The sequence below is a fragment of the Cottoperca gobio genome, chromosome 4 (assembly GCF_900634415.1).
Source record: "Cottoperca gobio chromosome 4, fCotGob3.1, whole genome shotgun sequence".
Classification (NCBI taxonomy): Eukaryota; Metazoa; Chordata; class Actinopteri; order Perciformes; family Bovichtidae; genus Cottoperca; species Cottoperca gobio.
In genome coordinates this window covers 12,751,019-12,774,775 of record NC_041358.1, presented here as the reverse complement: position 1 = coordinate 12,774,775, position 23,757 = coordinate 12,751,019, and the positions used below count along the sequence as shown (strand labels likewise).

The 23,757-nt window shown below is 40.9% G+C and overlaps 1 protein-coding gene across 6 annotated transcripts in view; it reads right to left on the bottom strand.

Annotated features, from left to right (window-relative positions):
• The window catches only part of lrp8 (low density lipoprotein receptor-related protein 8, apolipoprotein e receptor), a 157,648-nt gene that overhangs the window by 73,201 nt on the left and 60,690 nt on the right, over positions 1-23,757 (bottom strand). For all 6 annotated transcript variants that reach the window (XM_029430058.1, XM_029430059.1, XM_029430054.1 and 3 more), the window contains exon 3: positions 3,351-3,473. In XM_029430058.1, the coding sequence (XP_029285918.1) occupies positions 3,351-3,473 (123 nt within the window). The remainder of the gene's footprint in view (positions 1-3,350; positions 3,474-23,757) is intronic.

The following is a 23,757-nucleotide window of genomic DNA, read 5'->3' as shown; positions in this document are numbered from 1 at the left end:
ATGCACACTCTTTCATGCATCACCTGATTGAATATTTTCTCCAGAATTCCCTGGAGGCCTAGATTTATTTTCAGATGTGTAATTACAGACAACTACTGAGGAGCCTGTGTATCTGTATGTGTGTGTGTGGTTTCAGAGGCGTCATCGGAGGTCCATAGTTAATCAGCAGTCGACCAGAGGTCTCGGGGATCAGCCCATCGATTCCTTCCCGGGGAAATTAATTCAACCAAAGGCATTACTTAAACTGAACTCAGATCAGAAAGTGGAGGACATACGGCAGGGAAGATCAAGAGGACGGAGAAGAGGATGTGATACAAGATGGTAGGCTCGTAGAGAGAGGTTCAGCAGAGTGCGTAAGGACATAGCAAGGGACTGAAGCATAGACAAATCTGTGGGATTTCAAAGAAAGAAGTAATTGAATGTTACAGTACGGCCCATTGCAGCTGTTCTGGTGGCTTGTGGTAGCCCAACACGGAGGGAAAGCCTGTCTGTCCACAGTAACTTGAAGATGAAGAAGCAACCTAATTCATTTGATTATCAAGTCCACAATAGAGCTGCAACAATTCATTGACAAATCGATCGATAGAAAATAATCGGCAACTATTTTGATAATCGATTAATCGCTAAAGTAATATTTCAATCAAAATGTCCTGCTGTTCTCTGTTTTATATCATATAAATCTTCTTCATTGGGTTTTGGACTTACTGATCAAGACATTTAAAGTCATCAGCTTGGATTTTAAAAAACAAACTGGGATGAACATGTTTCACTATTTTCTGACATTTTATAGACCAAATGATTAATCAAGAAAATAATCAGCAGATCAATCGATAAAGAAAATAATCATTAATTGCAGCCCTATTGCGCAATGGAATTTTTAGGATATGTACTTCATCATGATAAATATCAATATCATGTTTTGAATCTGCATGTACAGGATTTATTAAGATTTATTTTCCATATTGCTCAACTCTAATCTCTCACCTAATGCACATACACTATACTATGTTCAGATGAAAGCACACACATTCTGCTGCATGCCAACAAACACACACACACACACACACACACACACACACACACACACACACACACACACACACACACACACACAGCTGTAAGGATCAATGTGGCTGAGAAAGTTAGAGAACTCACAGCGTCTGACCTTGATTAGACATAATGAGACTTAACCACAAGTCCACTAATCTGATGAAATGACTTACAGATTCACCTTGTGATGAATACTAAATACAAGCATCGACTCTAGCTATATATACACACACTTATGCGGGTGCACACACTTAAACCATTTATAGGCATGTACACACACCCACACATGTCCTTGGCCTATCCCAATCAGAGTTATTACTTTGAGAATCTTCAAAGGACTCTTTGATCACCTCTTTGAAAATCATCTTAATAAAAATGTGCAAATAGGAGCTGGCCTGTAGATACAGCCATATGGAAAGTTTTGTGATAAGACCAAAGTGGAAAGGCTGACCTCTGTAGCAGTTCTGCTCTGTTCTGTGACTTATCTTTGGAGGAAACACTGGTTGTGTGTGAGATTAATATGTGAATCCCTGTGAAATGACAGTGAATTTTAAGTTATGTCTGGATTCTACGCTTCCTGTCTCTGGAGCTGACCGGTTTTAACTCTGATGTTTGCTCATGATGTTTAAAAGCACCATACAACTGATACTGATTCATAATGGGAAGATTTCCAAACTCTGCCAACCTGGTGGGTTTAAAATACACAAGTTAAAGCCATGTTTAAACCTACTACAGCACTCTGCTGGTGTTACGACACTGCACAGCTCTGTCTCTTGCTTTGAGGTAAGACTTTACAAAACTGGAAAGTTGCCATGGTATTGAAATGATCAAAGTAGTTGCTAGAAGGTATTTTATCTGGATTGTTTAACCAGACAATCCAGATTTGCTTTTTTTTTCCCGAAAGCGCCAAGGCTGTGCCAACACAGTTGAAGGTGAATGAAGAGCCTGTGTTTTGTCGATTTGAACATGACCTTCGAAAAAGCTCAGTCCTAGAAATGTACAATGCTTTGAAAAGGAATCGGGACAATGCATCAAGACAAAATGACTGCAGAGTGTAGTTTTGGCAGCTTGAATACAGACCAACTCACCAAATAGTAGGTTACTTCCAGCAGTTTGAATATTTGGGGCACAGTCTCTCACAAAATCACCAATTTATCTGTCATTAAACTCACCCAAGCCTTACTCAAAGCCATCAGCACCCAGACCTCTTCTATGCTACTCTTCTAAACCCATATTTGTGCCACAATTATGCGTACAGTTCATATTTTATACAATTATTTCTCAAGTATTTTCTCCCTCAGTAATTGGCAACCTTTTTCAAAGCCACTGAAGACTCCTAAGACTCCACTCTCTTCAAGTTGTTCTGGTTTCTTATTCAAACCCTTTCTTACCATGAAGTTGAAGGTAAAATCAAAAAGTTCAAAAGTCAGGTTTATGAACTCAGGAGAGCTCTCGAAAAACATAGTGGTGACATTATTATTCTGACACATCTTTCACAGCCTTTTGAACCTCCAGTATTAGTCCTCAGCACCTCACACTTGCATCTCATCATCACGCTCTTTCTGACTTTCATCCTTTAACCCAAGCATACAAACACTAACATGTTGCATATAACCTCCCTGCCCTACCGCACACTCACTTTCTCTCTTTGCGGTTACCTCTGCCGATTAAAAGAATCCAGGAATCACAGTGGGCAGTGTTCCATTTTTCATTATTGCGGCATCAAGCAACCTCACCACCTGCCAACCTTTTAATCAAGAGTGCAACTGGTAAGGTCTACTAACAGGCTTTGGTACATTTTTCAGAATTAGACTAGTTTTGCTGAAAACACAGGCTTTCAAAATCACAAAAGATGATGTTTTCGAGTATTTCAGTTCTGGACAAACATTGATAATTACTCTCACATGCATTACTTCATGCACAATAGCTATTTTGACTACACAGTGAAACAGCCTAGTTAATACAACAACATCAGAACACTATTTGCAAGTATTTTTCTGTGTAAAACACAGTTATAGAGACATTAGTCATTGACGTTTTTAAGCTAGATGTGATACATTGCCCTCAACAGAAACTGCTTTGTCACATTTACATTCAGTACAATTTTCTGAGGCAATATGCAAGAAAGAGAATTTTGGCATAGTGGCTGGAGCAAAGCAAAATGTGAAACACTGAGACGGAGGAAACCTTGTGAAGGCTTTATGCTGAAGGAACACACACACTTATAGCTGCTAACACATTTGAGACGTGTCGATGTGTGTGTGTGTGTGTGTGTGTGGTTGTGTTTGTCAGCTACTTACTGCAGATTGCGTCAGCTTCGTCTGAACCGTCTGCACACTCCGGCTCTCCATCACAGCGCCACCTGGCAGGGACGCACTGTCCATTCTTACAGGCAAAGTCCGTGGTCGCACATGTCGTTTTTGCTGTGGAGACAAAAGATAAAATGCAACATTACTCTACAACTCAAAGAAAGGTAAAGCAGTAAAGGTACTCTCTATTGGTCATTATTATAAACAGTGAATTAACTCAATCTCAGATACAGTGGATCTCTATTAGATATTGTATTACATATTTTACGATATACATGCTCTGGAGCACTAAGCAATTTTCTGAATCACCAACACAAACTGGACACACGGACAAGTGATGAAAATGTATGCAAGAACGTTAAAGCAGTAAGTGGTGAGGAAACACGTCAAGAGGTTGATAATCCACTTAACAAGGCAACAAGGCCAGGCAATTAAAATTATACTTTGAGTCAAGAGTATTTCCTGAGCACCAACTTCAAACAATTTTGCAACTTGTAACAGGAGACGTGAGGGAACAAAAGGTGTTTGATAAGCCGGCCTTTGCTGATGTCTGTTCTTTGAGGTTGAATAAGTGCATCAGGGCAGTTAAGTCATTCGAGACTTTGTCATTTGTCCACACTGACTCGACTTTGTCAAAAATCTTTGACAAAGATCCAACATTGATGAAAAAGTGTCCAGTGTCCTTCATACTGATCTACATTTTGGAAAATAAATGTATGAGGAACAACCTCATTTGTTAGATCATTTCAGTATTATAGGTAGGTAAATTTACTTGTGAAATGTGACTCATTAAGAATTTAAGTTTCATAAAGTTGGTTTGGGAATAGCAACATATTATATTTGACAACCTGGAATAGATCTAAAGTATTATCTGAAGAGTAAATCCAGCAAAAGAGCTTGCGAGTGGACGCTTTGCGGAGGAGCAATGTTTCCAATCAGGGTAGTTTGCCCTGAATGAGCAGTGCATTGGCAGCTTTAGTAGTTTGCAGGAGTGTGTTGGATATACGGTGCAGTGAATAGAGTATGTCACATGTGATCAGAGCAGCACCCCTCCACTCTCCTGCCTGAACTGACTCAAAAGGATTTTGCTCCGTTTGATCCCCCTTCAGGGTCCAGCCTGGTCTTTGCAGAACCAGCTCTGGCTCTGTCTAGCAGTTTTTCCTACGGATGGACTCCAAAAGTTCTGTGCAGTTGCTTTCTCCAAGCAAGGGGAAAATTGAAGCACTTGAGTCTGTCACGCGCAGAGGCAAAAAAATCCCTCTTCTTGACAGCGAGAGCCACTGAACAAGAGAAAGCACTCGCTTGCCGTGTTAGCAATGGCTTGCCATGATGAAATATACTTTACAAAGAAGGGGGCTGACAAATGGCAAGAAAGTAAGTGTGTGTGTGTGTGTGTGTGTGTGTGTGTGTGTGTGTGTGTGTGTGAACCGGAGTACCATTGAATGCTACTATTCCATTTTATTTCATATGAGCATGGTGTTAAACCGCCTCAACGACCCTTAGTTTAAACCAGCTGAAAATGCAGTTTGGCAGTGCGCGAGGCTAAAGCAGTGTAATATAGTATGGGCGATGATACTGTGTTGACGTATAGTTAATTATATGGTATTTTTCCTGCTAAAGCTAAATATCCTTCAATCACCTGTGATTAGGAGGCTACATATCATTATTCGCCTCAGTGTGAGATTGATTGAAAATGGAAACCAAGACATAGACGAAGTAGCCTTAATCAGTTTATGTGAAAAGGGTTAACAGCCAAATTATTCCCTGGATAATATTTGAAAACTTAAAACAACATGTGAAATATAAAAAAGAAAAACAAAATTCCTTTGTTGTTTTGTTGTGGTTTGGTTTTAAGTGCAAAAGTTCACAATTGTCACCAAAATGTTTACTTTAAAGCTGTAATTTCCAACCCTGAATTAAAAAAAATGGGCTTTAAGGGGAAGTTACTTAAACAATTAATCTATGCAACAACGACATGGTCTTCATTTTTGAAGAATTGAACCAAAAATATAAAATTCCCACCTGTATTATCATTACTAATAACAGATGTTGTCACTAAAACACAACATAACCCTCCCTCTCCAATTTGAAAAAACAAACATTGTATGGGATTCTAAGGTATTTACCAAAAGTCTATGCTTCATTCATTGTTAATTTCTCACTCTGAAGACTCATCAGTAAGTACAAGCTAGCTTAGACTAATGTAATGAGAGACATGTTTGTTTTTACAGTCACAGTATTTGCTATTAGTACCAGGTTGAAACTTCTACAACATAATTGATCAATGAGATCCTAATAAGCAAATTGGTGGGAAATTATACTTTTGTGTTTACAGAAATTAAAATATTTGTATTTGCTGTTCAATATGAAATCAAACCCTTATGATTAAGGCAGTGTGCTTTATTTTTACAAGAATTTAGCAGGACAGCTTTAGCGCACCGATTTAAACTGCACAAGGAATTGGTCCAGTCCTGGCACTGTGTATTATATACAGTCCCATTCCACTTAGCAAGGGAAAAGCTAGCCAGCTTATTAGCTTGTTGTTTATGTGTGTAGCCTTGGATGTCTTATGGTGTGAGGTAAAAGGCAGTGTTATGACTGATGGCACAAGTGGGAGCTATAATAATGAAATACATGGTGGAAAAACTGACTGCATCTCAGCAACCAATGCTTCCTATATTCATATCGAAGTGTATTTATATGGGTGACAATGTATAGTGGTTTGAAGAAAAGACAGAGACAAAACCACATTCCCCAGTGTAGTATTGATTCTGAGCAGGAAAAAAAAAGGAAAGTTTAGTCTAAAGAGGGATGAAATTGAAGAAGGTGTAGGCCAAGAAGAAATGGTCTAGAATAAATGAAAAGTGTGTCCCTAGGGATCAGAGTAGTCAGAGGCAAAGACAAGGGTAAATAGAAAAAGTGAGAAAACAGGGAATAGAGGTACAGAAACAAAAGACAAGTAGGGAAGAGGATGTTGAGGTGGAGTCTAGTGTAATGGCATCTGTCTTCACAGAGGACTGAATAAATCATTTTCCTTCCTAACAGCAGGTTAACATAAATCCCATCTCTTCTTGTCCACCCTCCCTGTTTTTTTCATCATTCCCCTGCATCTCTGCCTACAGCCTGATAGCAGAGCCGCCTGCAGCCACACACAGCACACGCAGGGCCGTATAAATCAAAATACTACTGTAGATCCCAACAAAGCTGATATCAGAGACCCACAAATAACACTTTTCCTTTTCCTTCGCCCTCATACCCACATCTCTTATCACTGCTCATCATAATACTGTACGAAAGCAGCTAGTTTAATTCAGTTGGGGAAGCAGAGTGGTGCAGGTGACAGACCGGTTTACAACATGTCACATTCAAGAGGATTAATTAACATGCAAAAGCCAGCAAACATAAGCTTATCAATTTCCTACAAGCCTTTCCTTAACTCGCACTTTTTCTTATCCTGAGGACAAAAGGGAAAATAATGCAATTCACCTTGGCCCCTTCTTATTCTGGGGGCCAAAGGCATCGAGTACCGACATTTCCTCTGTGAGCAAATAAAATATGCTTTTAATTAACCTTAGGATGAATGACTCACACTTTTATTCCACAGTGGCACTGGCCACAGATAAAAAAATAAAAAAAATACAACAATGTGAGAAACCACTTCAGCGATGTAGAGCCACTGCAGGACAGGTTTTGTAGAACATATGATGATAAGTTGACATTTTTAATCATCAGTTGAAAAAGACGGGAGAAAATACAGAATCATATGTTCAGTATGAAGACTTTAATGTGAAACATCCTCACTGTAAGTACAAAATGGTGTTTCAATAAAGCACATTATGGAAAGCTATTATCATCCATCTTGAAAACTGAGAATTACATTTATGAGAGTGCAGTGATTAGTTTTGTGCGAGGGAATTGTCCCACAGATGGGTATAATACAGTACAACATTATGGAAAGATAGCGTTCATTTAATGAAATAAAAATGCAAATGAAACTATTTTTATCAGCAGCAGTAGGGACAGGAACTGACACCAGGAATGAAAAAGCAACAACACAACAGAGAGAAAGATGAACAACCATAAATGTAAAAGCACACTTATTCTACACCGAGCTACTAACGATGGGCGCTCATATATCCAGTAGAGATCACAAATTGTAAAATATGTGGACAATCGCATATATATATATATAAAAAAAAAGATTTTCCCATGCCTCGCAAGAGTTGCTGATGCACACACAAACAGCCGCTTACATTTACATTCTGATGCACCGCGACCTGTCTTATATGAGTGTCATCCATATGGAACAGGCTAAACCTGCCTTATGAGGTGTGAGAGTGAATGTGGAGCCATAAACACACATACCGTGCACACACACACACACACACACACACAAACACACACACACACACACACACACACACACACACACACACACACACACACAAATGCACACACACAGCCTTACCTACCAACCACCCCTCCTCCTAGATTTGAAGCGTTATGTTATTTCAGTCCTCTTTCCCCAGATGGAAAGAGTGATTAATATTTATGTGAAAAAGCAGACGGACCAGAAGAGCTTTAGCTTCCTCGCTAGGTGATTTTATCCGCATCCTCGACTCATCTCTAACTTTGTGCACTTTTTAAATTGCACAGTCAGAATCTCACCTCATTCCACTAAGGATTTTTTAGATTGATGTTTCACAGTTCTGTTTGTTGATGCTTCTTTTGAGATTTATTTTGTTGATATATTGCAGGAGGAAATTGACTTTATTCATTTATTTATCGGCGACAATACAAATTGATTAACATCAATAAGATGTAAACTACTACAATCCCTCGGCAGGTTGATGTTTTTGCATTGAGATAAACACATACACAAAGCAGACACCATTAAAGCATATATAAGAGCATTTGATTCGATAATTTACAGTTATCAAGAATCCTGTGCATTAGGATATGTAATATTTACTGCTGGTCGATAGATAAGTGTTTGGTAAACCAGGAAGTTAAGGAAAACCTTTTTTAAATTTGTACTGTTGCAGACGTTTAATGTTTAGGCTGTACACTTCACCAAAGCTGTGTTAAAAATATACTGTGTTATATGAAGTAACAAACTCTAATGTAGGTTGATATAGTGTCATGTCTGCTTTATTTGTCCAAGTGCGAATGTGGGGTAACAGTCCCGTGTCGCATACTATCCATACTAAGGTTTAGCTTTATGTAACATTTTTCAACCGGCCACTGTCAGCCCAACAACCGGCAATTGCCGATATATTTGTATATAAATGTGTGTGTGTGTGTGTGTGTGTGTGTGTGTGTGTGTGTGTGTGTGTGTGTGTGTGTGTGTGTGTGTGTGCAGTGCTGAGTAGCTGCTTTTTGGGCCAAAAAAGCCCAACCGGAGATGGCCTCAGCCAATTGCCGATATATTCGTCCACCAGCCAAAATCCTAACCCTACTACATACAGTAAATAGTTTACCTTTATAGGGTCTTGCAAGGTCAAACCATTAAAATAAAGCCAATTATAGAGACGCATTGGGGTGACCATGTGGTCATGTTCACAGTACACTTACAGTAAAAGGTGCACTACTGTCCACCTTTTCTATAGACTTGGTGTGTTAATCTTCCACTGACATTAAACTAATGTCACGCTCTGCGCACCTTCATGATCAATGAGTGACTAAGCTGACCTACTCATGTTCACACTCACACACACACACACACACACACACCTCTTAGGATTCTCCGCCACATACTCCTGACGACATGATTGGGACACTATTGTTGGACTTGGGATCAGGTGAAGGTCAGTGTCTTCTTTCAAGTCATTCAATTTACACACCTCATTACACACACACACACACACACACACACACACACACACACACACACACACACACACACACACACACACACACACACACACAGAGTGAAAGGGAAATGGAAATAAAAAAACATCTAACAGCAGAATAATAGCTAAGGGAACACTGTGTCACCTCCAATAAGGATTTATTGACTGCAGTCCCTGAAATGTTGATTTGCTCTAATAGCAAAGATCTAAAACAGGCAACCGGTGCTGTAGTGAGATTAGTTACCAGACTTCAGTCAGAGACACTGACACCTTTGAATCTGCATGAGTTCCAAGTGCAAGAGAACAAAGCTGGCATTCTTTGCTCGCCAGCCTTTGAATTGGTAAAAGCAGATTGTTTTTCTAAGATTCAGTTACTGTATGAATTTTTCAAGGTGATTTTAGGACAGTTTTGTTTCTCTGTTTGCATTTATTTTGATAGTGGAACGAAAGATTTAGATACAATGCAAAGGCATCTTGCTGTATTCAAACCAATAAAGCGCTGGAGTGTTTTTACAGTCTGTGTCTTCTTGGCACCAATACCAAATGGATGAGTTCCCAGACTAACAGTAGAGACATTAGCTGTAAAACAGACAGTAGCTTTTTGTTTGGAGTGTGCCTGTGTACAGTATTATGTGTGCAAGTGACTGGTCATACAGAGGATCGTCATTAGTGAACATTTACATTATGTACCAGGAAGTTCCAGCAGGTAATCTCCTTCTTGCATATACATGTATATATAAATCAAACTTTGGATAGCCTCAAACGATTTAGCCTGGTTGACACTTGAGCATATGTATCTATGAGTGAATGCTCTGTATCTGTAAAGATAAGTGTAGTACACACACAACTTTCTAGAAAAAAACTAAATACTTCAAACAGCAGAGAAAAAAAAAAAAAACATAGCATGGTATGTCTCCGGCTGTAAACAAGTCTAAGGAGGACCCAGGACAGAGCAAGCAAGTACAAGCAAGCGAAGGGAGAAAAATGAGAGACGGGAAGAAATGAGAGCTAGAAAGAATGGAGAAAGAGCAAGTGTTGGAGAAAGAGGAGAGAAAATAGATGGTCTTCCACATTGTTGTGATCGGCTAAAGAGCTAAAGAACGTAGCGTGTCAGCAAAGGGAAAGAGGCCGTTAATCAGCGAGCAGAGGCTGAAAGCACAACTGTGAGGGAGTGGCGAATACACCATGAAGCGTGTGTGTGTCTGTGTGTCTGTGTATGTGTATGTGTGAGTGAAAGACGGAGGGAGAGATGGAGTAAAGTAGACAAGTCTAATATTGGTCTTTTGAGGAGATTAAAGGCCTGTCCAGTTTCCCAATAATCAGTTGGAGACAGAGAGATTTCAAGGACCAGAATACAACAAGAGCACAGTGCTGCCAAAGAAACTGCCCCCTAATTGTAAAGTAATAAACAACAGGGAGGGAACATTTTGTTCATCTGTAATACGTTTGAACTTTCTGACTTGTACATTCAAGCAATTGGAATACCAACTACGGTAGTCCACTCACAATGAGGAGAGACAAAGAAATAGTTTAATAAAAGGGTTTATAACTTCAAAATAAAGTCCCAAACTCTTCAAAGCCAAACTATCGTGACTGTAACTTAAATCTGTGCAGAGAATTGGAATCAAACACAAATATCCAATATCATCAGAGAGGAATGAATAGATTATTGTTACACTTACAGTAATTGAGAGTAAATTGTTGGACCAAAAATGTGCCGTTGCACCTGCATTTGAATGCACAGATGTGTAAGAGTGTGTATACAAGTGTGTGTGTGTGTGTGTGTGTGTGTGTGTGTGTGTGTGTGTGTGTGTGTGTGTGTGTGTGTGTGTGTGTATGTGTGTGTGTGTGTGTGTGTGTGTGTGTGTGTAAGAGAGTCAGATGCACACACTACAAAGGCTGGAGATGTGAAGAGAACTCGTAGACTGTCCAGACAGCTGGCCAGATCAAATACAGTATGTATTATGCACCTCACAGCACATCAAATACCACCTACCAGTTCAAAGAACCTTGTTACCATTTCATGATCTCCTTCTCTGGATACAGCAGAGGGCAAGACGCAGCCTCCAGATTTTTGAGACAAAAACACAAGTGAATCAGTACAGAGGCCTGGGTGAACGTTGCATCATGTGGTAGAGGAGAATTCACCTCAAGCTCAATGCCTGCATCTCTTTCAACTTTGCCACAGACTTTAGAAAACTGACACTCATTTATATTCATTGGGACCTTCAGACAGTCTAGAAGTTAAGCACAAAACTGAGGTGAGAAACTAAACCAGCTCTACTTTTTGAGGAAGCTAATGTCCTCAAATTGCCTGAGTTTGTTGTGGCGGGTGCAACGCAAACAGAAAATAGATCCAGAACGCTGGTTTTGTCGATACCAACTATGTGGTGGTAAACTGAGTGACAACTTTACTATGAACATTGTACAGAATACTTTTTATAGTATATGGTATACACTTCCCATACTGCAATCGTCATGTTTGTTTTAGAATGTTTCATACCGTTTTTACCCCACACTATTTATTTTAAAGCCCATGTAATATAATTGATCAGCTTCAAGCCACACTGATTTGATTTGATTCACATGTTTTATATGTGCAACATAAAGCCTAGATGTTAAAGTATAAATAAATGTATATTATGACACTTAACCATTTTGTACAGCTGCTCTATGCCTCATATTAACCTATGTAATATACTCTATATATTTAAATGTTTTATGATAGCTTATTTGGTCTACTTATATAAATAGCTTGAAAATATCAGTCTACAGGGAAGTATTTGTCCTTGTCTTCGTCAATCCTGTACATTCTCCACTGCTGGAACAACACTATTCTCTTCCGGGACCAATAAAGCAGTCTATCAGCAGTGAACTCCTTCACTTTCCAACCACTTAAAGGAATCTTTGGCAAGCAGGTGTCTTCCGGAAATAAATAGCTTCCAATCCTTTACTTTAACAAATGAAGAAGAACTGTGCAAAAACAAAGCGGAACGTAGCAAACACATCACGCAGCACTAATGTCCAGGGGATTTCAAAAGGACCGACTTCTAAATGGCATAAAATGACATCAAGGCAACCGAAGAGGGTTTGTGTAAGTAATGCTTGTCAGCTCTTGCTCATGTAGCACTACTTCACACAGGTTAATCCTCCTCCTGTGAGTGTGTGTGCTCATCAATCTGTTTATACCTCTGCAACTGTTTACTCCTTTCAAGAAAACAGATTGCAGACTGTGTCTGTCTTCAAAGCTTCTAAGTGTGAAGAGCCTTTATATGACTTACTCATCTGTGATGGGGGATTAACATTGATAGAAGCTCATGAGATGGACTGTGGTGCAGAATAACGCTATACGTTTTGAATCATTTTACTAATAACATTTAAGATGCTGTGAAAACAACATCATTGAATTGCACAAGCTGAATTCATACACACAAAGAATCCACAGAGGAAACACACACTTTAAACACCCAGTTCATCCCGCAACCTGCTCTCTCTTTGCTCACACTGGCAACAATAATTAACGGCACGCCTTCCGAGTCAAACATATCTGCCTGACACCTTTATCAAATATTAGAGCTCTCAAATAACTGCTTAATTCCTTTTTGTCACAGTGGACATTTACTGTTTGACATACGTATCCAAAGAGTCGAAGGTGCATCATTATCAAACCAGCCTGGTCATTATGTCAGATGCAGCAAAGACCTTGATTTAAAGATACAGATTTAGATTGCAAAGCAAAAATTAAGTGTGCGGCTGATACTGTATCAACCTTGCAGTTTTGACTACAACCAATGACATGGGTTTTCCTCATTATTTTAGCTGGCTAAAGGAGAAAATCATTCTAGGCATCTGTGTTGTTCCCAGATCCCTGGATTTTAAGTCCCAGAATGACGACGTCTGCATCAGCTGCATGCCAAAGCCTAAGACTTCCAAAAGCCTGTCACTTCCTGGTTCCCCAATCCTTGTTCCCCCTTACATAAGCGGGGCATTACAGCTCAGCAAAGCAGCTTAGAAGAGGAGGGGAACAAGCATGAAAATAGAAAAAGGAAGAAAAAAGAAAAATAAATAAATAAAGATACAGGGCCACGGTGGTGATCAAAGCCAAAATCGGAAACAAATCATACGTAATGTGAAGACATTTCTTGTCAGGAGATGAAAAGTATCAGCGTCCCCATTATTCGCCTTTCATGTTACACCTCTCTATACACATAATCCATCTTTTAATCTCTACTGTTCCTTTTCTTTCTTTTCTCAACCTCGTGCCCCCCCCCCCCACCCCCACCATCTCTGTTGCAAATGTAATTCTTTTGTTTATCAATCAAACGTATAAGCAACAAAGGCAATCATTCCTTTCACCAAAAAATCCCATAGCTGTTATTATTATGGTTTAGAGACCACAGACCCTTCTTCCTTCTTTTTTCCTGCCCCCCTAACTGTTTTTTTTTTTGGACGTCGTGTGCCCTGAAGGCTCTTAGCTAGCTCTTGAGACAAACAAACGTGCGTGTGTTTGTTGTTCTGAGGGCGACTGGATATCTCGTCAGAGAGATCAGAGAGCAGTCGCTTTGTACGCCGCGCTTTGTTAGCTTCAGAGACTCCTAAATTAAGTAGCAGCACAAAAGGGGCCATTGTAGGAGCGCATGGCGAGGGAGAAACAAACAGGGACAGGCCTGTTTCTGTTTTTACAACCTATCAGTCCTTCAAATTATGACGCCAGACAGCCACATGCTGCCGTCCAGGTATTACCATCCTGCTGATTCTGTCTATTGTGAAGTAAATTACTCCTGATTGTATTAATCCACACTGGAAAGACTATCATAAGTATTTGTCTACCTCAATCAATATGTATTTCTGCACTATGAATGTATTTCTGCACTACGAATATATTTCTGCACTACGAATATATTTCTGCACAATTATGTATTTTCTGCACTGAATGTATTACAAACATAATAGGGGCACTTCCCCTTTAAGAGAACAGTTCAACAAACGATCACTTCCTGACTGCTTACGGAGGAACGGGTTGGCGCCAACGGGGACCAATGAGGAGAAGGTCAACGCCTTCACCATGTATTTAGCCATATGTTTTACGAGCCTTTGTACAGACTTGAGCGGAGCCGTCAGACAGGAACCTGGGGTTCTTTGAGCCATTCAGTCTGTGGAAACGGCGATGCGAATTGTGTCCTCAGCTGAGAGTATTTTCTATGTTTGACTTATCACGTTAATAAATATATCGATTTAACTAGAAGACTGCTGTTTTGATTCGACATTCAAGCTCCGAGTTCTTCAACTTTTTCACACCATTACTATCATAAGAAAATCTGAGTTTTGTAAAAAAAAAAGAAAGAAAGAAAGAAGGGCTGCTCAACTGTATTTGGAATAGGATGAATCTTAAGTAATAATATACATTTCCATATAAATAGCAGCAGTTTCTGCTAGTCTACATCCTTTCACTCAATGTACCAAGGGGGGGGGGGATAGCGTGCGTGTGCATGGCGCGGGGAGATTGCGTGCGCGTGCGTGGCGCAGTTTCTATTTAGTTATCCCCTCTCCTTTCTTCCGCTCTGTAGGTGTGTGCGCCAGCTGCGAAGCCCCGCCCTTCGCAAAACGGAGCCGAAGGAGAGAACGTGAAAGCGCAAAGTAGACAGTACAAACTGAAACGTGCACATAAATTAGATTAATAGCATAAGCGTTTAGTTTATTTAATAAAAGAGCACCTGTCAATGTGAAAAGTGAGTTGTGAATAAAAAAAATATTATTTCTTTTGAAATTCTAGAAAAAAGAAAAAAAACACCTTGAATTTCAGGCAGGGCGCTGGGCTCGTTGGCGGGGCGCTGCGCTCTACCAAGACAATGGTAGGGGAAACACTGCACGGTGGCAAAAAGGTGCCTGGGCATTTTTATGGGTGTGTACTAATATGCGTGTGTGTGTGTGTGTGTGATGGTATTCTTTTCCAAGATGTCTGCATACTCTATGAGGTCATATCCCAACAACAGGCCATCTGGGTGACATCCGGCTCTCAGACTTGACCTGCATTGATTTATTTAACACTCAGACACTGATACCAGCCCTGTTACTCACATACATACATGCACACACACTTCTTCCCCTCCCCCATTCCAATCTCATCAGATGCTCACTTTCCTAGACAGGGTCATCGTTTTAATGATATCAGCTATCAATCCTTTAGCCCGCTCCTCCCCACACACGTAAAAGCTGCACTATATGGCTCTTCATTCACCGGGGTGCTGTCAATGCTGTTTGATCGACGTCACGGGCGGAGGAAAATCATGAAGCGGCTGGACATTGGACTTCGAGGGGCTAGTCTGTTCGTTCTGTTGATTACTGCTAAATTATAATTATTAGAGTGGATTCGACAGCCAAATAGCATCATGTGTTACAAAAACACAATACCTCCGTCATTTCACTTCTTCATTTCGAGTGTAAATGAGGCCAGCTTCCAGCCTGCTTCAAGAGGTCAAGAGAATTCTTGCACGGTACACACACACACACACACACACCTACACATAAATGTCCCATTGGGGCCATAAAACCTGTGTGATGCTTGGGGGAAGGGATATACAGTACTACATAAAACCTCAGTTAGTATGACCCTTTTGTGGCTAGCCACACACACACACACACACACACACACACACACACACACACACACACACACACACACACACACACACACAAACACACACATAATAATGTGCGCTGTGGGGGCATGCCCCATACTGAACATGTTTTTGAAAACACAGCATGAAGAGAGGCAGATATTGAATCCAGCTTTGCAAACGTACAAATGTATGCACACATGCCGTATAACAGTCGAAACATACATCTTGAAAATTGTTAATCCATTAATCAACTCTTATTTATCAACACATAATTGTTAAATAATTAATAACATTGATGATTATGGCATTTAATTTTCAATTACAAACCAGTGGCAGTCACACGTTCTAAACCCAAATTACTATGCTTGTGGCAGCGGCACACAAGTGGCAAAATAAAAATTCATAAAGACTGTTCTGTAATTACTCTTCTAGCGAGTGACTGACTGACAAGCGGAAACAAGCGAGGTTTCAGCAGACCCCTCCACAAACAAAAAGAAAAAAGCCTTTCACTAGCAAACAACGTTCCCGCTGGCTGTATGAATCGACGCTCACTGTGAGCCTTGTAATTCTCGGCCCTGCACTTACACCATCGCCATTCATGTCCCAAACCGAACACATGCAGCGTGCTGCTGGTTGGTCCACATGACAAATTACTACTGGGCTTATTATCAAAAATCAGCACTCGCCAGAGGGAGTGGTTGGGGAGGAGGGGGGAAAGAGGGGTGCGGTACAGATTCCAACAAAGCCTGCCGAGCATCCCCAGACAAAAGAAAGGGACAAATTTATCCCGCTGCTGACAAGCTAAAAGAATTAATTTCAAATACAAATGGCTGCCGCTCGGAAGCAACAAAGAGCCCCACAAAGTTCACCAGGAGTTAGAGCGTGTGTGTGTCTGTCTGCATCTACTTGTACGGCGGTGAACAGTTTATGCATACTTGGAGAAGGGTATTAATATAGGTATATAATATTTGTTGCGTTGACAAAGAAAATGCCTGCTGCTTTGCATTGCTTTGAACTTCCAGAGGCGATAGCAGAATGTGATCATTTTTTGTGACACACTGACCACGCCTCTCTCGGTGTTCTGCTGCGCTCCAAGCAAAACAAAACACCGTAAACAACCTCTTGTCTTTTGTCTTTCTTGCCACGCACAGTCGTTCTACGTTCCTTATCCGCTCCTCCTCTCCACCCTTCCCCTTCTGCTTCCATCGCACGCTCCCTCGCTCCCACCTTCCCTCCCTTCCTCGGGCCGCCCCTTTTCCCTTTTTTCCCCTTTGGCAAGCAGCCAGTTGTCCCTTCCTTTGTCTATTTTGTTAGTAATCGCTGATTAGAAATATAAATTAAAAAAACACCTACTGGATGAAAGGATCGTGGCCTGAGTTCAGAGTGAATAGCAAGATCCACAGCGGGAGAAGCCTCATTGTGGCAAAAACATCAGAATTTGAGGCTGTAATAGAATAGTGACAGATACATATAGTGCGTGTGTTTATAGACATGTGTTGAAAATTGCAATAGATGACAAGTTTCAGGATAAAAGACGAGGGTTTAGCTTTGTGTGGGTCCACATTTCTGTATAATAAAATGTTTACAATTATATTAGTTTAGTCATTTGTCTCACTTAATCCCACCTAACCTCTAGTAGCTAATAATCAAAGCAATGGAGAGTAAATAACAAAAATGCATACTGCTTTTTAAGATGGTTTAAAGATGTCAATATGTCAAATGGACTATAAGGATATAAGAATGTTTATTTTTAAGTGATAATTATTGTTTTGATGACCCCTTTCCTTGATTTTACACAAAATAACACAAAAGAAGTATTACAAAATAAAATCCACAGAGCGAGATTAACTGTCAAAGTAAACATGAAGCCTTCATTCCAGCTTTATATCAGTATGAGCATCACATTCGTCTCTGCTTTCTGTTATCACCAGATACCATCATGAAGAAATGGAGGAAATAATGCCTGAGAAGTATAATACCACAAAAACCTTACAGACACATGTTTGTCTGCTTATTTAAGACATCTTTGTTGAGGACAGTTGTTCATTTCAAGCTAGGTTTGACATCATAACGATCAAAAGCAAGGGAATGCTTAAGAGAAAATGTAATCAGATGTTAATGTTTATCAAACTGCAATAACTGCCGTTGGTTTAAAGACAAGTTAAAGAAGTCAAAGTGACTTTTCCACAACAGGGCCAACGATAGCACGGTCAGCGCTGTGACTCACTAACACGAGAGCTTCTTCTTTAGAGCTCCACCACCGGTGTCTCAAGCAGGTTTACACTGTCAAAGTAATCATGTTTTCTCTGCTAATCCCTTTAAGGCCTACATGTCCCATCATCATAGACTGCATGAATGAAATTACACAATGACTAAGCTCTTTTCATTGGCCCACAAAGCTGCTTGATTTGGGAACATTAGGAGGGAGCAGAGAAAGGGATGTGTAAGGAAACATTTGACACAGCCTTTGTTGCGGCTTATGAATCATCATACTTTGTAATCTGGCCAAATGAGCTCGTCTGTCGGGTATAATCTTGTGACATCTCAACTTTGAATGGATGGCAGTCTGCTGGGAGTGGCATATGGTTACTTTATTCTGAATGAATATCAAAATCTCACTTTCAAATCTCAAGATTACCTATAATAGTACTATTGAGGTGGCATATTATTCCGACAGTTCACTGTCACTACATTTTAAATTTGGCGAGAAATTTGCTGGTACAATATTTGCGGGTGAGGAACCCTAATTGTAATGGAGCCATTGGCCATTTCAAGTAAATTGGTACCACACTACCGAAGCTAAGATTAAAAACTAAAGTAAGCATGTCTCATATCTCATCAGAATGCAAACAACTACTGAGGCAACACACAAAGAAGGTCTGATTGAGTATTTATAAAATGTAAAAACCACTGACATAAGATAGTTAGCTCATTGTATATAGTTAAAATGAGCTCCATAACATGTTTCTTACCACTACAGTGCCAACTCTACATCAGCAGTGCACACAACACAAAGTGGGCAGTTCAGGGGACGTGGGAGGTGGTCGCATTTCCAGTAAATAGAGTCACCTCTGTGTATTTACTGTTTTTGAAATCTCAGCAGCCAATGAAATAACAAAGGAGTGAGAGCCAATGTTTAGAAATACTCAAACCCACACAGATAAAGTATACATCTATTTTGTTCAAAGAGATAGTAAAACATTACTAAAAGCTTCTCTGATATCTACAGGCATCTGCTGATTCAACAAAGCTCAGACATTTACAAAAACAGATACCTTTAATCTGGAGTCTTATTTAGTCTCTGTGTGCGCAATTCATGCCAGGGGCAAAGTGTTTTCATTGTGATGTTTTCAACAAATTTAAGTATAAATAAATATATTATTTCAGGAGATGCATATAATTAACCATCCCTCTGTCTTTTCTGCTGTTTCTCCCAATCACAAAACGATCTGTAAAACAATCCCATGAGGATATAGTCATAGATGAGCATGTTTTGAACAGAACTGAGCTAAAGTTACCTTTCACTGTGTGGTTCTTTTTAATCATCGTGGGCACGTTTGTGAATTAACTGCCTCCCCATTTCCTCCTTCTGCATGCTTCCCAGTCACCTAGGTGTATCCACGGATACCCCGGGCCACCGGAATACAAATACAACCCAGACACTCGCCTCTCAACCCTATTACCACACACACGCACACACACACACACACACACACACACACACACACACACACACACACACATACACACATACACACACACACACACTGAACCTCGCTGTCTTGTCTCCTGTTCCACTGTCTCCCACAGCATCCCCCTTCATTAACAGTTTCCCCGTTTCAACAGTCACAGGGGACTTTTTGTTCAGTTTTAATAAACGGGACAGTGGGGAACCTTTCTTTCATTTGGTCTTCATAGATTATGCATAATTTACATGGCGGGAGGCATTATGTGCATTTAAGCGAACAAGAGGTGGTTGTCATTCACCTTTTCCCGCTCCTCCCAAACATGTACATTAAGGTGGAGACTGACGATGTGTCCACAAACTACCTTGGTTTCAGATGGATGCACACTTTTTCTGCATCTGTCTGATTTTAGGTGTGTGTGGATCGCTTTGAAAACCCCCAGAGAGGGGTTGATGAAAGGGCCCCCAGCAGGTGCTCTTGGCCACACAACACAATGGTGGAATAGCTGCTGGCCGAAGAAGCTGAAGAGTAATGCCAGGAGGGTGGAGGGTGAAGGGCAGTGGGTGGGTGCCGGTTGGTGGTGGTGTGGGCAGGTTTTGGAGCCAGCAGTGTGCGGGCACGGCTTTTCGATGGCAGCGAACAAAAGCGACCTCTTCATAGCCATCCAGAGATGCAAATTGCTCTTCATCAAAGTTTCACACTCGGCTTCCAGCGAACAAAATGGAAATGCTGGCTCCACGGCTAGAACTGTCAGTAACAGCCCCGTCCTCTGTCCTCTTTCACCGTTTGTAACTGGCACTTCTTAGATGAACAGCAAGGTGAGCACACACATCCACTCACATACTCACAACACAATCCCATTTGCACACACACTGGGCACACACACACACACCTTTCTTTTCCCCTGGCTGTTTTTTGATCCGGTATCCCACAGGGATGCTTGCAATGAGCCCTGCTTCAAAATAGGCTGGGCAACAGCCATCAAAGATATCCCTGCCAGAGTTTTTTTTTTTTAACCTAATCAGGCTCATCCCAGAGGTCCCCACAGGTAAGACAGGAGTGTGTGTGTGTGTGAGAAAGAGAGACAAAGAAAGGAGCTTGTTGCGTGCCAAGGTGATGACTTTAATATTTCAGGTGCTGCATCCTTTATTTATTTATTTTCTCTTTTCATCCTCATGTCCTCTCTTTTTGCCGCCCGCTACTGAAAAGGGAAGATGGCCTGAACTCTCTGGCTTAGTGCGAGCTTTAACCTCATACGGGACTGTCTTTCAATGTTCCGGTGATGTCTGGATGATTTTAAAAACGTAGGCTGAGCAAACAGGTCAAATACAACACATTACCATTTTTGGACAGTGTCCCTGGACGGCGATGATGTTTTATAATTCCTCTGTGTGTGTTTGTGCGAGTAAGTTTGGGTTCTGTACAGCTTGTGCCAGGCACTAGGGGGGTTTTGTTGAACCCGTTTGACCACCCAAAGCCCTGGCTAGCTGGTAAGCTGATCTAGGCTTTACCAATGGATTCTTTCTGGCAGTGAAGGAGGAGCAAGCAAGTGGAATAATGTCAACCTAGTACTACAAATGACCACATTACCATTATTTTAGTTGTTTAATTTTGCTTGAACATTTCAGCACAATTTCTCCTCTCAGTCTGAATCAACAGGCTTCTATCGATGGTAATACGGCAATCAGACACCATGATGCATTTGGGAGTTAAGTTAGTCTACTCACATGTGAACGAGGAGGCGTGTTTTAGAAATGTAAAGTACAGTTGACAGGTGGAGCAAAAGGCTCAGGGGCCAACAGCAGCATAGAGACTTGTGGTTCTTCTTGGAAGCTCATTTGTGTGCAACTAAAAGACCTTTTCAACCAAACAATCTTAGGAACTAAAGAAACCCAGGAAGTAACTGAGGAGCTACATTTTCCTCTAGTGCATTTGGTTTTGTGTTTCTGTTGTTTCACAAGCACTGCAAAGATTAGGTAAATTAAGCAGATAGCAAAAGCTTGGCTTTTGCACGTGATGAGACAACAACACTGTTCACAAGAAGGAGGCTGAGGCCGTCTCGTGTTCCATGTTATTTACTTCTGTGCAACTTGATCAGTATTATGTTGTTATAACATGAAAAGCTTATTGTTAGAAGATGTTTTTTTACACTATAACAAGATAGCCAGCTGTTATTCCGCAGCCTCGGGAAGCTGGGAGCCACCTTCACCCCGGGCCTTTCAGAGCCCACATACTGTAGAGCAGGTCACGGAGCAAATGACCTCGCCTGGGAGAGGTCCCACGAGGGGATCCTCCACCACCGACCGGCCGTCCAAGAAAAGTTTCTTGTTATAATGTGATAAGTTTGTATATCGGAGTGGCGGCAACATGCTTCAGTACAAATGTGTAACAGTAGAAACAAACGAAAGGTTGTTGCAGATCCCTGAGTGTTTATTATTTTCTGGTTCTTTGTCTGCTTTAGAATGTAAATAATGAACAACGTTTAGATTCCGTAAAGTTTCTCTCGGCTTTCTATTTCTCTTTTCATCCCTCCTTTTTTGACAGTTTGGGTAGACTGTTCTGTAACCGTTACGTAAAAGTAAGAAAACATTACACAAAATTCTCAACCCCTAGTCCTGATATTGACAGAAGTCCACCCCGACGGTTCCTCTCTGGAACACCAGAACTACCTCAGGGGAATTTACCTTTTGAGGCCCAGGAACCAAAAGTTACACTAAGTTAACTCGTCAGAATTGTCTGTGGATAAACCACTGCAAACGATAATAAACATGATATAGGACAAGGCTGAAAAGGTGTCGTCAGCCAAGCCAAATTATAATCTAATTATTTGCTGTCCAGTTAAGACCCTGAAAGTTCTGCGGAACGGCCCTTCACTGTTTACGCCACACAACACACATGCTATAATACACACCTCATCTCTATCCCATTGTGAAAGAGCCTTGCTTTCACTAAATAATAAGTACGCGCAATATTGGACCAACCATTTATCATATGTCTCCTGTTATATTCTACCATCCTTGACTGAATAGAGACTGAATAAGGAGGAGGCCTTGCTGATTAGTATTCTTTAGAGTCTGTACGAAGAGACAGGCCCGCGATCAGAATGCAAGGAAGTCCTCTTTCAGGCGGTGAAGGAGTGAGGGTGAGGGGGACGAGACAGCAGAGGCCTGTCTACCATGTAAACAAAGCTTTAAAGATCGCATTTACAATGCAGCACAGTCTTAAACCAAGAGACAGCAGAGCAAAGACAAAGTACCCCCTTCATTTTCTTTAAGGTATAGTTAAGATTTCTTGTGGCGTAAACATGTGCCTCAAATTGAATACTCCTCTGTTTCCTTAAAGAATAAGAGCTGTGAAATGTTATATCCGATCATGTCAAATAGAACAATGCAGACGAGAGGAAACTGTTTTGACAGTGGGGACAAAGCGTGTGAAGTCATGAAACACTGAGCTTCTCCGAAGAGCAAAGAAAAGCAGACACTAAAGTCTTTGTAAGCAGGAGCATAATAATCAGTGGAACTGGTCCGAGAAACAGATGACATTGGCAACTGCTTTGTCTGACAGTCCAAAATCAAAAGATTCTCAATTTACAATGATACATAACAGAGAAAAAACCGACATAAAGGTCCTGCGATATTTCCAACAGGATTTCTCTTCTTGTCCTCCTTTCCCTTCCTCTCTCTTTGAATCTCTCTTCCTGTCCATCGTCTCGCTCTCTCGCTCTCTCTCTCTCTCTCTCTCTCTCTCTCTCCACGCACACTAAACAACCTCTTTTTGTGGTCCATGTCATTGGTATTGCATTACCGGGGCCTTTCAGACCTGACGGATAAGGGGCCCATAGGAGCAGACTGGGCCCTGATAAAGGTATGGCGTACGGGAGAGAGTGTGGGCGGTGGCCCATTTAGCCCTCCAGAGGAATAATTTACAGCTCTGCCACAGTTGATTTCCCTCACTACAACCAAAGGCACTCAGAGACTGGCCATAGCGCCATAGCTCACTGGCAGAGAGCTGAGCATAGCTCCTTTGTGTGTGATTGTATGTTGCTGAGAGGCAGAGAAGAAGAAGAAAGGCAATGTTTTGAATTATTGAACATGTATTGTAAAGTGGGGAAAACAGTACACTAATGGGAGAGATGGGGGCTGTGGTAGTGTGAGAGTGTTAGGGTGGGTTTGCATGTGTATGTGCAAAAACGTTTCAACATTGGTTAATCTCAGCAGTAATAAGTCAGAAATGATCATTA